At 38.2% G+C, this 17,669-nt stretch overlaps 2 protein-coding genes across 3 annotated transcripts in view; both read right to left on the bottom strand.

Moving 5' to 3' along the window:
• Positions 1 to 1,475, bottom strand: part of LOC126407375 (rho family-interacting cell polarization regulator 1-like) — a 105,830-nt gene extending 104,355 nt beyond the window's left edge. Inside the window, exon 1 of the mRNA XM_050072200.1 lies at positions 1,224 to 1,475. The gene's annotated coding sequence lies outside the window, so the exon portion shown is untranslated. The remainder of the gene's footprint in view (positions 1 to 1,223) is intronic.
• Positions 1,476 to 8,310: 6,835 nt separating this feature from the next.
• Positions 8,311 to 17,669, bottom strand: part of ldhd (lactate dehydrogenase D) — a 30,633-nt gene continuing 21,274 nt past the window's right edge. Inside the window, exons 9-12 of one of the 2 annotated variants that reach the window (XR_007571775.1) lie at positions 15,437 to 15,527; positions 13,437 to 13,548; positions 10,043 to 10,302; positions 8,311 to 10,011 (exon numbers count right to left, since the gene is read on the bottom strand). Coding sequence is in view for 1 of the 2 variants with exons in the window: in XM_050072260.1 (XP_049928217.1) it covers positions 10,122 to 10,302; positions 13,437 to 13,548; positions 15,437 to 15,527 (384 nt within the window). In the remaining variant the exon portion in view is untranslated. Of the gene's footprint in view, positions 10,303 to 13,436; positions 13,549 to 15,436; positions 15,528 to 17,669 lie in introns of both variants that reach the window. The other variant, XM_050072260.1, reaches the window with a different exon arrangement.

The raw sequence follows: 17,669 nt of genomic DNA, 5'->3' as shown, positions 1-17,669 counted from the left end.
ATACATCCAAAGAACTTATATAAAAAAATGAACTGCTTGGCAACCAGAACAGGCGTTTAATTGAGACAGATTTGTCAAAATGTGTCCCATCCCGGCTAGTAAAAGAGACTGGGTGTTAAACTGGGACTAGACTTTTAATTGAAGTTTTATGGATGTATTATTCTGAAATAGGCAATTCTGCATAAAGAGTGTGTTCACTTTGGGTATTTTAAAGCTAAACACATGTAGCCTACTTTTACTAATATTTTGAACATATGACCGTTACTTATATTGTCACATTTAACTTAAGTAAAAAAATCTGCATACTTCTTCCACCTCTGCTGATACTAATAAAAATAACTGTAATACCGTGAAATTTTCTGAGATGGTTATTGTACCGTGAAAACCTCATACCTTTGCAACCTCGACACACGCACAATTTATATTCTCATGTTTTAATCTCTCATCACAACATTCAAAGATGCAACTCGTGTTTTCCATTAATACTCCAGCTGGACACACACACTGAAGGCCCACGCATGCACACCGTGTGCCATGTAGCCTAAAGCTTTGGTCAGTAAAACAGTACAGCAGATACTGTCTCACGCACGCGCACATATACAAAAAACCTCACTCACTTTTTTCGTTTCCAGTCCAGTGACAAATACTCTCCCCAGTCTGAGTGACAATTACAGACTGTGACAACGCTGACACTGTCACGACGAGACAAATTTAAATCAAAACCTTAAAAACTTTTAGGCACGACATGTTTTTTTTTTTTGGGGGGGGGGCTACACACTTATATTACTGGCATATTACGAGTTGTAGCAGTCATTGATGTTCCGTAAAGCTTGCTACCACTCACTGTTACTTTATGTTTTGTGAGAACACTTTCTGCAACAAGCAAACCAACAAGGTGACATTTCATTGACACCGCTAGACTGCAGCTACAGCTCAGGCTCCGAGTAAGTTAGTGCCGAATTAAAAGCTTTGTAAACACGGTCTGGCACGCTGCATTTCCCACACAGCAGAGAGCAGGACAGGACTGCAGCAGCCAGGCAGGGGGCACTTATACAGGAGCCACCAAACAAGACACAGAAGATGTCCTGGGCTAGCGTCATAGCTTAGCCCCCAACCAAAAATAGGTTAACTATGACTAACCTTGAAAACACAGCAGGACAAGCATGTGGCGTAGTTAGACATGAGGACAGCTTTTTTAAATGAAAAACATTGGACCAACGTACATGTTTGATGCGGTGTTCTGGATCCTCTCCTCGCCCAGCTGACACAATTTTTTTCTTTATCCGAATCAGAAAACCAGAGGCTCCTGAGTGGAAGAAACAAGTCAGTATTGTTTCGGGCACAGCTCTCCTCTCACTCCATCAGTATGGTGGTTAACAGAGTCCTGTCTAGTAAAAAAAAAAAAAAAAAAGATCCACTACGCTGGTTCAGTGCACAGCTTTCTTGCATGCAGCCAGCAGTGCAGCGTTCACTTAACCACCGTCAAGCACGCGGTAGTTAATGTCGAAACTTCCGGTCGCCGCTTTCAAATTAAAGTATCGCTTGGTCAAGATGCTAAACCACTACCCTGCTTAGTCACCTTACATCCGGCCAACACTGGCTGCTCATATATATCAAACAGGAAATTTTATTTGGTGGCAATTAGTTTAAAGTGGTTTGACTGATTGCGAACATGCTGAACATCAAATGAATATCAACCATAGACTAAAAATAATGGGTCTCATTCAGGAATTGTGAGCATAATGAATTTGTGTGTAAACAGTTGGCAGAAGGAAATTTAGTGAAATTCGGCATTCATCAATATATTAGTAGCTACTTGCTTTTTGTAGACTCTAATAAAAAAAATCATCTACACCTCCTTTGACTGCTCGTCGTGCTTGTGGAAATAAATATAGGCTATTGAATATTGCTCGTCGTCACTGTTAGAAATTACAGTTTTAATTCGTATTGTGCTCTGTTATGTTCATAATTTGCAGATGCGTTTGAAACACGTAAGTTAAACATGTCAAAGATTAGAAATATAACACATTTAGTTAAATTAGTTGACAACAGATTCAGGCTTCAGATTAGGTTTCATAAAAATGTGAATACGTTATTTAAATCGACTTAATACATGTGTTTTCTACATTTTTGGCATCCTGTTCCCACTTTAACCTTTTGAAACCTGAGCATATTACCTTGATTTCTTTCAAAAACATGGGAAGAAGGCAATGAGCAACGAAAGAATAAATGACCCCAAATAACTACAAGAAATTAGTAAAGAAAGAAAATTCAAAACAAGAAAATTAGTTAGAAGGAAAATCAAAAACAATCAAGCAAGGAAATGACCTGGAAAAGTGCTTAAAAATTATTATAATTCTGTACCATAATTTAAATATGTAATAATAATTAGGAATATAGTTTTCCCTAGCTTTTTTTCTTTTTTCCCTGGTTTTTAATTTTTCAAATACTTTTTAAAAATCTATTATTTTCTTGCAATTTGTGGGACATTTCTTACCAAGTTGCTCAGGGTTCAAAGGTTTAATCAGTCATGAGAGAGACCTCCACAAATGTATCTTCTGGTTGAATGGTGAGACTGTGAGACCCATGTTACTGACCAATCACTAAGCTAAGCTGTTTTTTTTTGTTGGGTTATTTTTTGCATCAAATTTCATATCGAAACATTTTTGTTTAACTTCATGGATGGTTGTTACAACAGAGGACACAGAGTTAACAGCACCTATTACCTCCTTCCAGGCCTTTGATTTGTCCCTGTCACACCAGCACTAACAGAAGGAAATAAAATATTACATACCCTGCATGCCTATTAACAGGCATGCATGATTCTGTTCTACTGGCAAGCAAGTGTTAAGATAGCGTAATTACCCTTGGTGGAGATTGCAGTTCATGCCTTCAGGAAAGAGCACATCAGAAACTAAAAAAAAAAGTAAATGAGTCTCACTATCACTGGACTGAAAGCGGCCGCCCTTATTTATGCAAGAATTGTAAGCCTTTATAATATGTAAATGGGAGAATATAAAATTTCACCCTCTATACAGTTGTCATGAATGTTGAATTTTTTTTTGTACCAGGCTGTAAACATGTTTATTTCTGCTGTAAAGTTGGGCATTTTAACATAGGGATATATGGGGATTGACTGCCTTGTGAAGCCAGCTTCAAGTGGCCTTTCAAAAAACTGCAGTTTTTGGCACTGCAGCGACTGCTATCAATAAAAAAGCCGCTGAGAGGCTTAAGTGGGCTTGCATCTGTGACTCGTTCCTTCATTGAATCAGTCCACTTGACAGTTTTATAAGTTTTGTTTTGCAAACGAAAGAAAGACTTACAATGCAGTGATCCGTGATGTGACAGTCAACAGAAAATATCAGAGCTCACTCAACCCAATTGTCTCCATTCCCACCAGGCATTTAAATGCCCGGTTAAATAACTTAAACCACACCCATGTGTCAACCACCGGATGTGACATACGTGTGCATACATACAAATAAACAATAAACATAAGCAAAATATATATTTTAGCTCTTACAGGCACTTTGCTTGGCCTCTCTTTTCAGCCCTGGGGGCTGCTGCTTGATATCAACAATATCTCTCCAGAATCGCAGACTCAACCTTTAAGCTTAGTTTACATCATGCTTACATGGTCCGTGCCAGTTATTACCTTAGTGTTAAATTAAAGTTCTATAAGCTGGCAGACATACTTGGTGCAGGATTCCAGAATAGTGGTCCTGGTTAGATTATGAGACTGAAGTTACTGTGCACATAAAGCTATCATGTTGTTTGCAGTGTTCACTGTATGTGATATAAAGGCAACAAGATATATACACACTGCAAACTGTGAGGAACTGGGGGTTCAAAAGGGTCCCATGTTAGCAGAGATGAATTGTACAGTAATTCTGGCATGCCTAATTGTGGGGAATAAACATATTGTGTGGCATCACTTCTGCCCAACTGGATCTCCCACAGGAAGGGGAAAACTTTACTGACACCTTGCTGTGTGACAATACAAAATAAAAGTTAATCATCATAATTGAGGACACACTTAATATATGCCAGGATCCCCACTTGATTTCACATTGTTATCTTCTCAAAGAAAACACATTGTGAAGTTTTCTATCCGCGTTATGTAAATGTTCACATACATGGTTAATCTCCAAACATTAACTTTGCAGACTTAATCAACAAATTTTGTTGCATGTTTCGTCATTACATCTGCTACCATCTGGTCTGTTGTGCAGTAGTAGGCAGTAAATGAATGCTGCCCTAAATACCATACAAGGACCATCACCAAGACCAATAAGCTGATTCACAGTACAACAACAGTAAATCCTAGGGATGGGTATTGTTAAGATTTTAACGGTACTACTACTCTTATCGATCCGGTATTTTAACGGTACTCTTATCGATACTTTTTGAGGAAGAAAAAAACAAATTAAGAACATAAATTGCTTTATTTTCTCAATTCTCATTATGCAACAAAATAGTTTTTTAACAAAACATTTTACTTTTTACAACTTGAAATGTAAAATACATAAAATAATAGTGTTGTCACGGTACCAAAATTGGGACCCACGGTACGATACCAGTGAAAGTATCACGGTTCTGAGTAGTATCACGATACCACAGCAAAAATGAGGCAGATGTGCCTTTTGTCATTTATAAAAAGATAAATCACTTTTCTATAATACATCAATGATATTTCAATGGAATAAATTACTTATTGACTTATTCATACTTCAAAAACAGCATCAATAAGTGATTAACATAGGGGGGATCAAAATAAAATAAATAAATAAAATAAAAATCAACCAGCCACCCTCCTCCCCTGACAAGTCCCTTCATAAGTAATGAACAGTCCCTAAAGTGTGGTGAGGTTTGTGGGCCGTTACCTGCCACAAAGAGAGTAATGTGAACGGCTCGTTTCCCCTCTGACACATCACATATCTGTGTGCTGCCATGGCTCGGCTGTTCAGGTACTTCTGGACAGTCATGACACCAACAAAGAGGAAAACATTGGACCTGGAGCCAGGCTCCTCCGTCGCCAGTAAGCCGTTATCTTGTGCCGCGGAGCACTATGGCCGCCGTATTTGACAGGAATACGTATTCCTGTCTGTGTCTGTGACCCCTGTTCAACACACAACCGACAGGATTTGCCTGCTGCTGGTTGAAATCTGTACTCGCACAGCGGGCTCCTGAATGATTTCTTTTACTTGCACAAAACAATTTTTAGTCGCAAATGCAGTAAAATGCTCGCACCGTAGAGCTCTGTGGAAAACAAATCACTGTAGCATATATAAACAAATCTAGCCTACAAGTAAAAATATTAGGTATTCTAGGTATTTTATATGGTGATGTAACATTAATCACTATGGATATATAGACCAGAGGGGGGGAAATCCCACGCACCTAGCCCAGGCTATAATTATGGTTAAATTCATGTATTTAGAAGTATCTGAAAAATACACAAATAAAATCCACACTTTTGTAAAGCCAGCTTTTGACCGTTTGGTTCTCTCCGCCATCGTTATCTATCTAAAGGTAGGCTATGAGCTTGAGTTGGTGTATGCGCTGTCAATCTCCCTGAACAAGAACCAGTAACCATCTCAGTGGCAGACACCAAGGAAAGAGTGTCAAAGATGAAGAGCTGGACAGCACCGGGCCCTGCTATGATCCATACATACTGGCTGAAGAAGCTAACTGCACTCCATGAACGCCTAGCAGCACAGATGACCCAGCTGCTAAGGGAAAGAACCCACCCAGAATGGCTGACACAGGCAGGACAGTCCTGATCATAAAAGACCTCCAGAAGGGAACCATCCCATCCAACTACAGACCAATAACCTATCTCTGCACAACATGGAAGCTCCTGTCAGGCATCATACATGAGCGAGGCACAGAAACGAATTGGCAGAAACACTAGAGGAGCATAGTACCAGCTACAGCTAAGTATAACCGAGCCTGGCCCGAACCCACAGCATGGCACTGTACACACACTCAATGAAGCAGAGCCTGTGTTGCATTCAGGCGTTGTCACGTAAATAACAAATCCCAGCACTTGACTAGGCCAACATTGTTTACAAACAGAGCGGCTGATGTTGCTGTAGTAAGAAGTTAGCAGAATGAGATGCCCCACCCAGGCAGCTAATGTTGCGTTGTGTTTTATCTCTTAACAGTGTTGTTTATATACACTATGCTCTGCCTGAAATCAAAATTTTTCCACACTGCTGATTTATTCCCAAATAAATAACGTTAGCCTGATTGTCTTCCCCTTGGCTGCTTGTCATTACCTGCCTGGCACTGTTTGATGGTGGCACAGACTTTAAAAACAATATGGATCAATGTTTTCACTTTGCATCAATGACATTAGATCGCTGATCAATTTATCAATATATCGATCCACATCGATGGATTGTTTCACTCCTAATGGATCCACTGCCAGATGCATCAGCAAACCAATCTGAAAATTACGAGTGTGAAATTCTGTCTGCTCTCATGAAATTATATTAATTTGTGTCATTTTGTTTGTATTATTTTATAATTTTGCTTTTATATGTAAAAGTCTGCTGATCACAGTACCATAACTTGATCAGAGGCCCCAGGGGGAAATTAGTTGCCTGGCTCCAGTTAACCAGTTCCTTAAAACTGTGAACAGGGACAAATTCTGACTTACAGGTTGTACTAGATCGCCATCTGCTGGACATTTACCATTAGGTGGGGCGGCAGCCTCCTCTGTTAGGATCAGTTGGGCCAGTTGAAATGCTTGCTGTCCTGTTCCTGCACTTTGTAAAGATGCATGAGTAGTCACTGGCTCATATTTACAGATAATGTTAATAGCAGCGGTATATTGTTGATATTAGGATGTGGTAAGCATAGTGTTAATTTCCTTATTTTACATATTTTCAATAACTGTTGAACTGAAAAGAGATCTTCCTAAAATGGCAGAAACAAATCATATATATGTATTGACTGCATTGTCAGTTTCACAGAGTTTTATGGTCAGCCATAGCCTACTGGGGAACCCAGAGGAAAAAAATGCTGTTGGGTCCCAAATGATGTCACACCTCCAAGCTCCCATTAATTAATTTTATGATGCATTGTCCATATATGGTCATTAAAATGTTCGTATCCTTTCAGAATGTGATGTCATCACATTGATATTATTTTCTATTATTATTATTATTATTATTATTATTATTATTATTATTATTATGTTATTGTTATTGTAATACTCAGCTGGTCCTATACATTCACAGTTGAAAATCTTGACTCACCGCAGCATATTGGAAAATACCTTTAGAGTATGAGTTGGGTTTTCTTTTGAGTTTTTTATTCTCAGCTAATCAACCAATACAGAAACAAAACTGGATTGCATAGTTTTAATGATGTAAATTATCTTTACCTTTTTCATTTTCTTCTTTTATACCTTTTTTGTTATTGTCAGCATAACTGAAGATAACTGGACTGTATTCCAGATTTTTAACAATGTGAACTGTATTTACCCCTTTCATTTTTTTGGTACCCTTTTTCTGTTATAGTCAACATATTTTAATGAAACCGGACTGAGTTCAAGATTTCCAACTAACAATCTTTAATCATGGATGAAAGATTCTGAAAACATTTCACTCTCCAGTTTTTCTAAGGTAACATGATTACTTTAAATTATAGAGCAGGGCTTGTAAGTTTGGGACACCTTTAGGGGGCTGCAACAATGCAACAATACAAGAACTGGACTACATTCCAGATTTTCAACTGCGTGAAGCATCTAGAGTATTTTTTGAAGGCAATGATTTTTTAAAATTAATTTAATGATGCATTGTACATACATGGTCATTAGAATGTTCACATCCTTTTGGAATGTCATCAGACTTTTATCTATATGTTTTGTAATGTTAGGTCAGCCTTTAACAAGTTTATCATCAGACTAAAGCTATTTCTGTGTTGATTTGAGATTGTTGGGATCATTTAACAGCTCATTGTTGGATACCAGCTGCTGCTATGGGTGGATTATGAAACACTGGGCCCCTGGGCACAGATATGCAAAAGGGCCCACCATCTCTCCTACATAAGTGTAAGACACACAATGGACATTTTTTAGGCATAATACACACTCACAAAACAATCCTGGAAGATGATCAGCTCTGCACTCAGAATTTCTAGTGAGTAGGCTCTGATTCAGCGCTGGTTATGGTTGCTTAGCAAACTCAGACACAACCTGCCTCTGCGAACTTTAAAGTTGGCACAGAGGAGGCACAAGGGTGGCACCCAGTGCCTGACATCGCCTTTTCCAGGTGGTAATGTGTGACATGAGAACTTGTTTTAGGAAGTGGGAACAGTTACCCAAACTGTGCAAAGATACACTAATTCACTCTTTCCAGAGTTAGATATCATAGCTGTCCATTAAATGTTAAGCTGGACCAAGGAGACAGTTAGCTTAGCTTAGCATACTTCCAAACTAGAAGCGGGGGGAAGCAGCTGGCCTGGCTCGCTGACAGAAATATAAAACAGGGGAAAGTAGCAAATCTGCAATGATTTGTATTTTTGCTTGTTTATAAATAATCATTTATCTCAATATGCACAAACAAAAAACCAATGTCAGGTTGAAATGATTCAATTGCTGGTTGTTTATTTTGCTATTGTTATTGGCAGTTAAAAGGGAACAAGCAATTATTATCAGCGATCCTCATTTGAATACAAGTTCTTGTATATACATAGTGTTAGCATGAAGTGCTCTTGATTCACTTAGATCAGATACGTATTGTTTTCCAACCTGAAAAAGAGGGTATTATTAAAGTGACAGATCACACCAGCTCATCTGCTTGCTCACTGACCTAGCTAACATTACAGCTCAGTTGAGGAGGATGGTTTACATTTCACGCTGTCAGGACCACCATGAGTAAATGCATGCTTTTATCTGCATGTGATATGGATGGCGGGTGTAATTTGGTAGAAAGAAAACAGTTCCTACATTAAACTGCTCACATGGTCTGTGGATTATCTTGAGAAAGGGACTGTCCTTATTTATCAGAGGAGATGGGTGGCTTATGTGTGACTTTGGGGGTTTTTTTCGACCCCAAATATTTTTTCTTGAGCCTCCCTAAGGTACAAAATGCATGACCATCAATCACCATCAATTAGTAATTAGATTTTTAAAACTTACCCTTTGATTTCTGAAAGTTAAAAGTGAAAAGTTGAAGACTAAATCCTGGAGTGGAAAAAGGCTTCGTTTTTTCACAGTTGTCATGCATGCCTGTTAGTTCATGCAAACAATTAATTTTTGGCCAAATTTTAAATGAGACGTAGAATAAAGTGATTTTAATGAAATATCACAATTTTAAACTCAGACTTGGTAATGTTTTGTTTTTTTCCCCCCTGCCGGAAATATTCATCACACATGATGTGTTCAAGAACGATCGGAAATTTGAAAATTCAAAGACAATTTATGTTTTTACAGTTTCTGGTTCGGAAGGCACGTTTTCTTTATTTATTGGTAATAAAATAAATACAAAACAGAGCTATTCTAAGTTTCTCCCCAGTGCTTAAAAATATTGTTTGACATGCCTCCCTCCTTTTGCACCATCCCCTCCCCCTTTTTAAATAAGGAATAGTCCCTAACTGGATCATGATTTCTGGAAAGAGACATTGCTGTTGAGTTTTTAAATCTAGTTTTTGCTGCTTTGAGCACCACAAAACGAGTGCCATCCAGTTCCATTATATTGGAGAGAGGACCAATATCTCCAACACTACGCAACTCACCCCAAAACAATCTAGGTTGATAAATAGCACTACAGGTAAGAGGGAAAATATGTATTTTTGATTTTGGGATTAATTGTCCCTTTGGTGACCACATGGTGCATTAGAAGGCAGATGCACTAACAATAAAACCATCAGATTTATGTACAATCCCACATGCCCCATGTTACATAACATGTCTTCGTACTGATATCAGTTTTCACTTGAGTGATCTGTCCCTGTTTGTCTCATCCAGACGTCCTGTTTTTACAGCAAATACTTCCTGTGCAATGTGCTCTAAAAATGCCATAACATTGTGACATTAATCTGTGATCAAGCCATGAATGGCGATGATGAGATTCTCTGTGATTAGTGACTCCCCCTCAGGCTCAAGATCTTTATAGTTGTCTCGGCTGAAGAATTTTCCCAGGATTCATCAGGTTCTTTGGGTCGAGGCCATCCTTGAGTGTCTGCATGACCTGGACAGCCATGGGTCCCATCTCTTCACACAATAGTGCTCTCTTTCCTAAGCCCACTCCGTGCTCCCCTGTACATGTACCATTCATGGCCAAGGCTCGCCTGGAGTGAAAAAAAAACACATTAATTCACTTAAGTGTTTATTCAGTGCTGTAGTGTTGTAGCCCCTGCCTTTAACTTTAACATGTTAAGTTAAACATGCTAATATCACAATATCTTTCATAAAGCTAAAAACAAATACCTGAGGCTTTCAGCAATTCTTCTGCTATTCAGTACAAAAGGCTTTTGAAATTTTGCACATAAATGTGTTATCTGAAAGTATATGAAAATAAATATAATGTTTTCACTAATGGTTTTCTTTCGGTTTTGCACATCTTCAAACTGATATATTTTTTTGTTTTTTTGTAAATATACACTCATTCTGATTTTGATGCATTTGTCATCTGAGAAAGGCTCAGCTGTTCACAATTAAGGATGGTGCAAGTTTAACTCTATAGGCCCTAGGACTTTTTGGGGTATTTTTATTGCCTTTACTTTTAAGCTCATATCATAGTCATTATAAAGGCTACATACACATGCTATATCTTCTTTTTTTCCCCCAGGAAAATCTGGGCTATCCAGATTTGCCATCATTAATTTTATATCAATGAAAAAACAAATCTGTGTAACTAAATTCTTACATTTTTACATGTATCTCACCATAGCAAATTGGAAATAGACATATTCTGACACACACACACACACACACACACACACACACACATATATATATATATGACGTTCAGGCTCATTGGGTTAACTACTTTGTAAAAGTTGTGTTGGCAAATAGTCCAACAATATACCAACAATGTTTCTCAAAGCATGTCTATAAAGAATTTAGTGATTTGACCATCTACGATTGATAATATCATCAAGAGATACAGAGAATCTGCAGAGATCTCTGCACGTAAGGGGCAAGGCTCAAAACCAGTATGAAATAGCCATGACCTTTGACCCCTCAGGCTGCACTGCAATAAAAACCAACATGACTGTGAAAAGGATATTATTACATGGGCTCAGGAACACTTCAGAAAACCATTGTCAGTAAACGGTTTATCGCAGCATCTACAAATGCAAGTTCAGTCTCTACCAAGCAAAGTCAAAGCCATATATCAACAACATCCAGAAACACCGCTGACTTCTCTGGATCTGAGCTCATCTGAGATGGACTGACACAAAGTGGAAAAGTGTGCTGTGGTCTGAAGAGTCCATCATGGACGTTGTGTGCTCTGTGCTAAAGAGGAAAAGGACCATCCAGATTGTTACCAGCTCAAAGTTTAAAGCCAGCATCTGTGATGGTATTGAGGTGTGTTAGTGCCCATCTGTGAAGGCACCATGAATGCTGAAAGGTACATACAGGTTTTGGAGCAACATATGCTACCATCCAAACGACATTATTCCAGCAAGACAATGAGACACATTCTGCATGTGTTACAACAGCGTGGCTTTGTAGTAAAACGGTGCAGGTACTAGACTGACCTGCCTGCAGTCCAGACCTGACTCCCACTGAAAATGTTTGGAAGATTAAAAAGCACAAAATATAACAACAGAGACCCCGGAATGTTGAACAACTATAGTCATATATCTAGCAAGAATGGGAAAGAATTTCACTTTCAAAACTGTGTAGTGTATATAAGCTCTTTGTTTTTGTTGTGTTAGCAATACTGATTTCATGTTGATTTGGTTAGGTCAGAGCTATGGGATATTAAATTATCCGTATTGTCTCACTACATCTCAGGTTATACACTTCAAAAATGTGAAATTATCAGTTATGGATATTAGTTGAAATAATCCATATCAGTGCATTCCTAGTATTTGTGTTTCCAAACACTAACCACTCCAATTAATTAGCCATTATTACTGTTAGCAGTAATGTGGTCAGGCGCACCGAGCAGTTGGGGGTTTCAGTTCCTTGCTCAAGGGTACCCCGGCAGTGCCCAGGAGGTGAAATGGCACCTCTCCAGCCACCAGTCCACGCTCCGCATTTGGTCCAGATGGGGACTTGAACCAGCAACCCTCCGGGTCCCAACCCAAGTCCCTATGGACTGAGCTACTGCTGCCCCACTGAGCTACTGCCGCCCCATCAGGCCCATCATCAGGTCTGCACTGATGCTGGTATAAAGAATTGAATTCAGTACGTAAATATCTGGACTTTCACCATATGTTTTCCTGCATGGTCAAATGCTATGATGATGTTAACTGGGAAGACTGTGCAGTGAATCAGGGATGGAGCCGGATGTAAACATTCAGGACGCCCAAACCTAGGGGGGGTCCAGGGCATGCTCCTGCGGGGGGGAATGTTTTCCCCCAGGTATATGCACTTTTTTCCAAGTCATTTGAGATAATATAATTTTGGGAAAAACATGATTATTGCCAAGAAAAACTAGAGCCCATCTTGTGGTGGGATCACCTCAGAAGTAGAGGGGGCCAATGGCCCCTTCTTTACTTTCTTCCCTCTTGCTCTGACCACACCCATCTTCAAAACTGACCTCCATTTTGATCTTACAGTAACTACACATCTGTTAAGTTTTTGAGTTGACAAAATCTCTCAACAGACAGACAGCAACAGACATATAAACACCTGGCAAGTTACTCAAAATTGTATTTGTGGTAGTTCCTGCTACAGTTTGAGCAATCTGGATGATGACATGGCCAAACATGCATACACACTCATGAGATGAAAACAATACCAGTGGTCTTAGCAGGTAAAATGATCATATAGAACGTACATCCTATTTTATATCTAATTGCTTTGCGACTGTGTTCAACATTTTGGGACTAGAACACTACAAATGTAAAGGATGACTAATTTTCACTCATGCTGCCAAAAAAGAGGCAATAACTGTCTGATATTACTAGTGTTATAGTTACATAACATAGGTAGTGTAAGAATGTGGTGTTGTTAATAGAAGTAATAGAACTTTTGCTCCACTGATTTGCCAGTTATGTCAGAAAAACTGAAAATGACACAAAATTGAAGGTATTTTACAACCTATAAAATTCAGGGCTCTGGAGCAGGAGCCCCAGAATCTGCCAACCCCCCTGCTCCATCACTGCCAAATGTGTCAAGTAAGGAGGACAATATTTTTTAACTGGATTCCAATTTCAGTATAGTGGGCAATAATTCATACAGTAATTTCACAGAGAAAAGTTCTGTCAGAGGACAAAGAAAGGTGAGAGGTTCAGAGACACATTACCTGGCCAGTCTCTCAGTGAAGAGGTGGACCCTGTGCAGCTCCTTTGGGTCACTGGGGTCCACCACCATTAAACAGTGGAAGTTACCATCACCCACGTGACCCGCTATGGGACCTAGAGGCAAGGAGGATAGCATTCACACTCATTCCTGTGGATATTTACAATATAATTTGTATCTTAATTTCTTACTCCGTCCCTTTTCTTATGATATATCTGTACTGCTTTTGTACTGTGTTAGGTCAGCTGTCTTTTTAGTTTTTTGCAATAACATTGTTATATTTTGTGTGATAATGCACATTCAATATGTAAGTTTTGAAGGAAGAAATAACACATTTTGGTCAGCAGTAAAAACAACCCATTCTTAGTTCAATACTCTAAGATTATTTGTTTCTTCATGAACCTGGAAGACAGCTCAAGGCTTGTGCCCTTTTTTCAATAAACAAACTATTCAAAGTTTAAGGATGGTAAGGAGGAGGCCATTTGGGAGGCCTGGATGCATATTTATTTATAATTTTTACCTTGAAATAAAATAAACAAGAATAACCACTCTGCGGCTGTATGCCTCTAACCACCAGTCAAGTTTCTCTTACAGTTTACATCCCTGTCTGTGAAAACATGGATGCTTAACCTACATCTTCCCCCCTGCAACACAGATCTATACAATCAGCACAGTTTCAAGATGGACACCCAAAATTAGTGTCACCAATTAAGCACCTCACCAAATCATGTTAGTTATGATGTTGAATAATGGCCAGAAAAGTGTTTTATGCAGAACATTATGATGTCACAGTGAAGTTGACCTTTGACCTTTTGGACCTTTTATAAAATCTAATCACTTCATTATTTTATCCTGTTAGACACTGGTATGAAGTTTTGTCCGAATTAGCATCATATTTATGGAGTTATGGCCAAAACATATTTTGTGAGGTCACACACACAGACTTTTTACCTTTGACCACAAAATTCTAATCAGTTTATTCCTCATTCTTAGTGGATGTTTGTGTCAAATTTAAAGAAATCCCCCTCCGTGTTCACAAAAGTAAGTTGACATTTGTACCAAATTAAGAAATTCCCTAAAGCTGTTTATAGATATCGCATGCACAAGAATGAGAGAGACAAGGTCACAGTGACCTTGACCTTCGACAACTAAAATCTTATCACTTCATGAGTCCAAGTGAATGTTTGTGCCAAATTTTAAGTAATTTCCTCAAGGAACTCGCGAGATATCATATGCACAAGAATGAGACAGAAAAGGTCACAGTGACCTTGACCTTTGACCTATGACCGTGCAGTGGCATACAAATAAAACCTCTCTGATGTTTTTTTGTTACAGTCTTACTTGTTCAGATATGACCAGTAGCTTATGGTAGCTCACAGTGGCAAGGTTTAGGTAGATCTTACTGGGTAACTGACATTACTGAGTCCAGTCTGTGGATATAGCAACAATGTCGCTTTTGCCAACAGCTGTAGTAGTAATAGATTTATTCATTACTAACCTAATCAACTTATTTTGTATCTGCTACAAGCTGTATAAAACTCCAAAACCTGCATGCCACACTACAACCACCTCAACATGAGGTTTTTCATTTGGTTTTTAAATGTTGCTTATTTGTGAAAAATTAATTACTTGACTGGCAACAGGAGAACATTTATCTTGCACTGTACTTATCCAGTACTTATAATTATTCAAAGGTCATTCTGAATGACTGTATCCAGACAATTAAAGAAAGCATCTGATCTGATCATTTGATAAACTATTCAGTTTTAATCATATAATAATAATCAGTATCAAGGATCCAACTTTTACTCAGCTAACAGTCATTACTGATTGTAATGTAATCACATCAATTAATCAATGTAATTATGACACATTCATAGGTCACAAATAATGCACCTAGAGGCTTTATACTGACAATGAATCACATCAAGCATTATTAACATTATCAAGACTGAGTCTACTTCATGTTAACACCATTAAAATTGTTTTCTGCAGTGCACTCACCGGTTAGTCTGTTCTCAATCAGGTCCTCCTTTGTCTCCACAATGATTTGAGGCAGGCGAGACAGAGGGACACACACATCTGTAGCGTAGGCCTATGTGTGTAGCCATCCATACACACACACACACACACACACACACACACACACACACACACACACACACACACACAAGGGGGTGAAAAGGGTCACTGAGAGCATGATGTCGCGGAACATACACTCTTATGATTACTGTAAAACTTCAATTAATAGCCCAGGCTTATATTTTCTCCAATCACTGAACTCAACCAGCCTTTATGCAGGACATGTGTCCATATATTGTTTTCACACAAAACTTTTGCACAGCAAAAATGGGAAATACTGATAAATTGTTTATTTAGGCCAGTTAGAATATTGTACAAAGCTCCCAGAGACAGCATGTCTAACCTCATGCATTGAGAGAGAGAGAGAGAGAGAGAGAGAGAGAGACAGAGAGAGAGAGAGACAGAGAGAGAGAGAGAGAGAGAGAGAGAGAGAGAGAGAGAGGGAGAGAGAGAGAGAGAGAGAGGGAGAGGGAGAGAGATTGCCTATGTTTCCTCCATGTTGAAAGACAGTTCCAAAGAGCAGCTGCTAGGCAAAATCTTTAAACATTGTTTAATGGAATTTTTTTTGAAGGTTTTTTAAAAAAAATTTAAAACCTACCTCAGATTTTATGTTACAAACCAATGGGTGATGTCATGGTAGTTACGTCCACTTTTTACAGTCTATGCTAGAAAGGAGTACTTGTGTAATTGTTTTGTGTTATTTTTCTTTCTTTATTATTTTAAATAAATGCAATCCAGTCTTTAATGAATGCACACTGGAATCAATGTGGGGCAGCATGCTATATAGGTTTTTAAATTAAAACCTACCTCAGTTTTTATGTTACAGTTGCACTTTTTTTGTGGATGTGATTACTGATGTTTTAAATCACATTTTCAGAATGTGTTTTACAATATATAATGTACCTCAATGTTGAAAGTATTAATGATTGTACTTTTCTATTTTTATTTTCAACGGCCTGTTTTAGGCAATGTTTTATAAAATGTTCTCTTTGTGGCTGCAATTCATGCATAAATGATGACAACTAAAAAAAAACAACCAAATTTTCAAAAAAGCTGTGTTAAAGTGTGTTTTTGTGTTTCACCGCTGAAACATTATATTGTTATGCAATTGTTTCTTCACGTTTTATCAACCTTTACCACATGTAGTGCTCATTCCAGAATGGGGAGCTGCAAAAAGCATTGTTAACTGTTAATAAGTGCATAATAAAGGATTTATTAAGCTTAATAAGGCACTGTTCTCGCTTTAGATCCGGTAGCTGCAAAAAAGCATAGTTAACTGTTAATAAGTGCATAGTTTACTGTTAATAAATGCATAATAAAGTATGTTTTACTCTTAATAAAGCAACAAAAAAATCTTAGTAAAGGTTTAACAATGACATAATATGTAAGTTAGTTAAACTCAATAAATGTGTTTGTAATGCTATTATAAATAATTGTAAGAAACTCAAGGCTTTTAACGTTCTTAAGCAGTCTATAAACTGTTTAAAAGTTTCTTATAAGTGCTTATAAATGTCTTATAATCTAACAATTAACATGTTTATAATGCTATTATTAACACTTATATAGTCTTATTAAACATTTAATAATGTTAATAAGCATCTTATAAGGAGTTATAAGCACCTTATTACATATTAACTAACGCTTATTACAAGGATCTTAAAATAAAGCGCTTCCAAAAATTCACATTTTTTCCATTGTCTTAGTGTGGACTTGCTCTCTCTTTGGATAATTCAGCCACCTCAGAAGCGTGTATCAAGGGATTAAGTGGAAGTGTTACATGCCTCATGGAACTGGAAATTGTCTATGTATTTTATATTAAAGGGCCAGTGTGTAAAATGGGTTGAAAACAGTGACATCAGTGGTCAAATTCTAGATTGCAGGGCTCACTCGCTCACCCCTCCCGTCGGGTACATGACGGTGGCCTCGTAGGGACAAAAAGCGCACGAGTTTTTCAGGAGTAGGTCTATCTAGCGACGAGGTGAATGTTTATTTAGAAATCTAAGCTATGTTACGATATCGTAATGAATTCCTCACAAGCAGGAGACCAGAGGAGCGTTCGGAAAAAAGGCCCGTTTATTTGAGCACTCCAGAAACTCCGGTAACACTCCAGAGGGTAAAAGACTCCGTCCCAAACTCTGACTCTTCTAGCGTAACA

This window comes from Epinephelus moara, chromosome 20 (genome assembly GCF_006386435.1).
Source record: "Epinephelus moara isolate mb chromosome 20, YSFRI_EMoa_1.0, whole genome shotgun sequence".
In the NCBI taxonomy this organism is placed as follows: domain Eukaryota; kingdom Metazoa; phylum Chordata; class Actinopteri; order Perciformes; family Serranidae; genus Epinephelus; species Epinephelus moara.
This window is presented reverse-complemented; position numbering and strand designations above follow the sequence as displayed.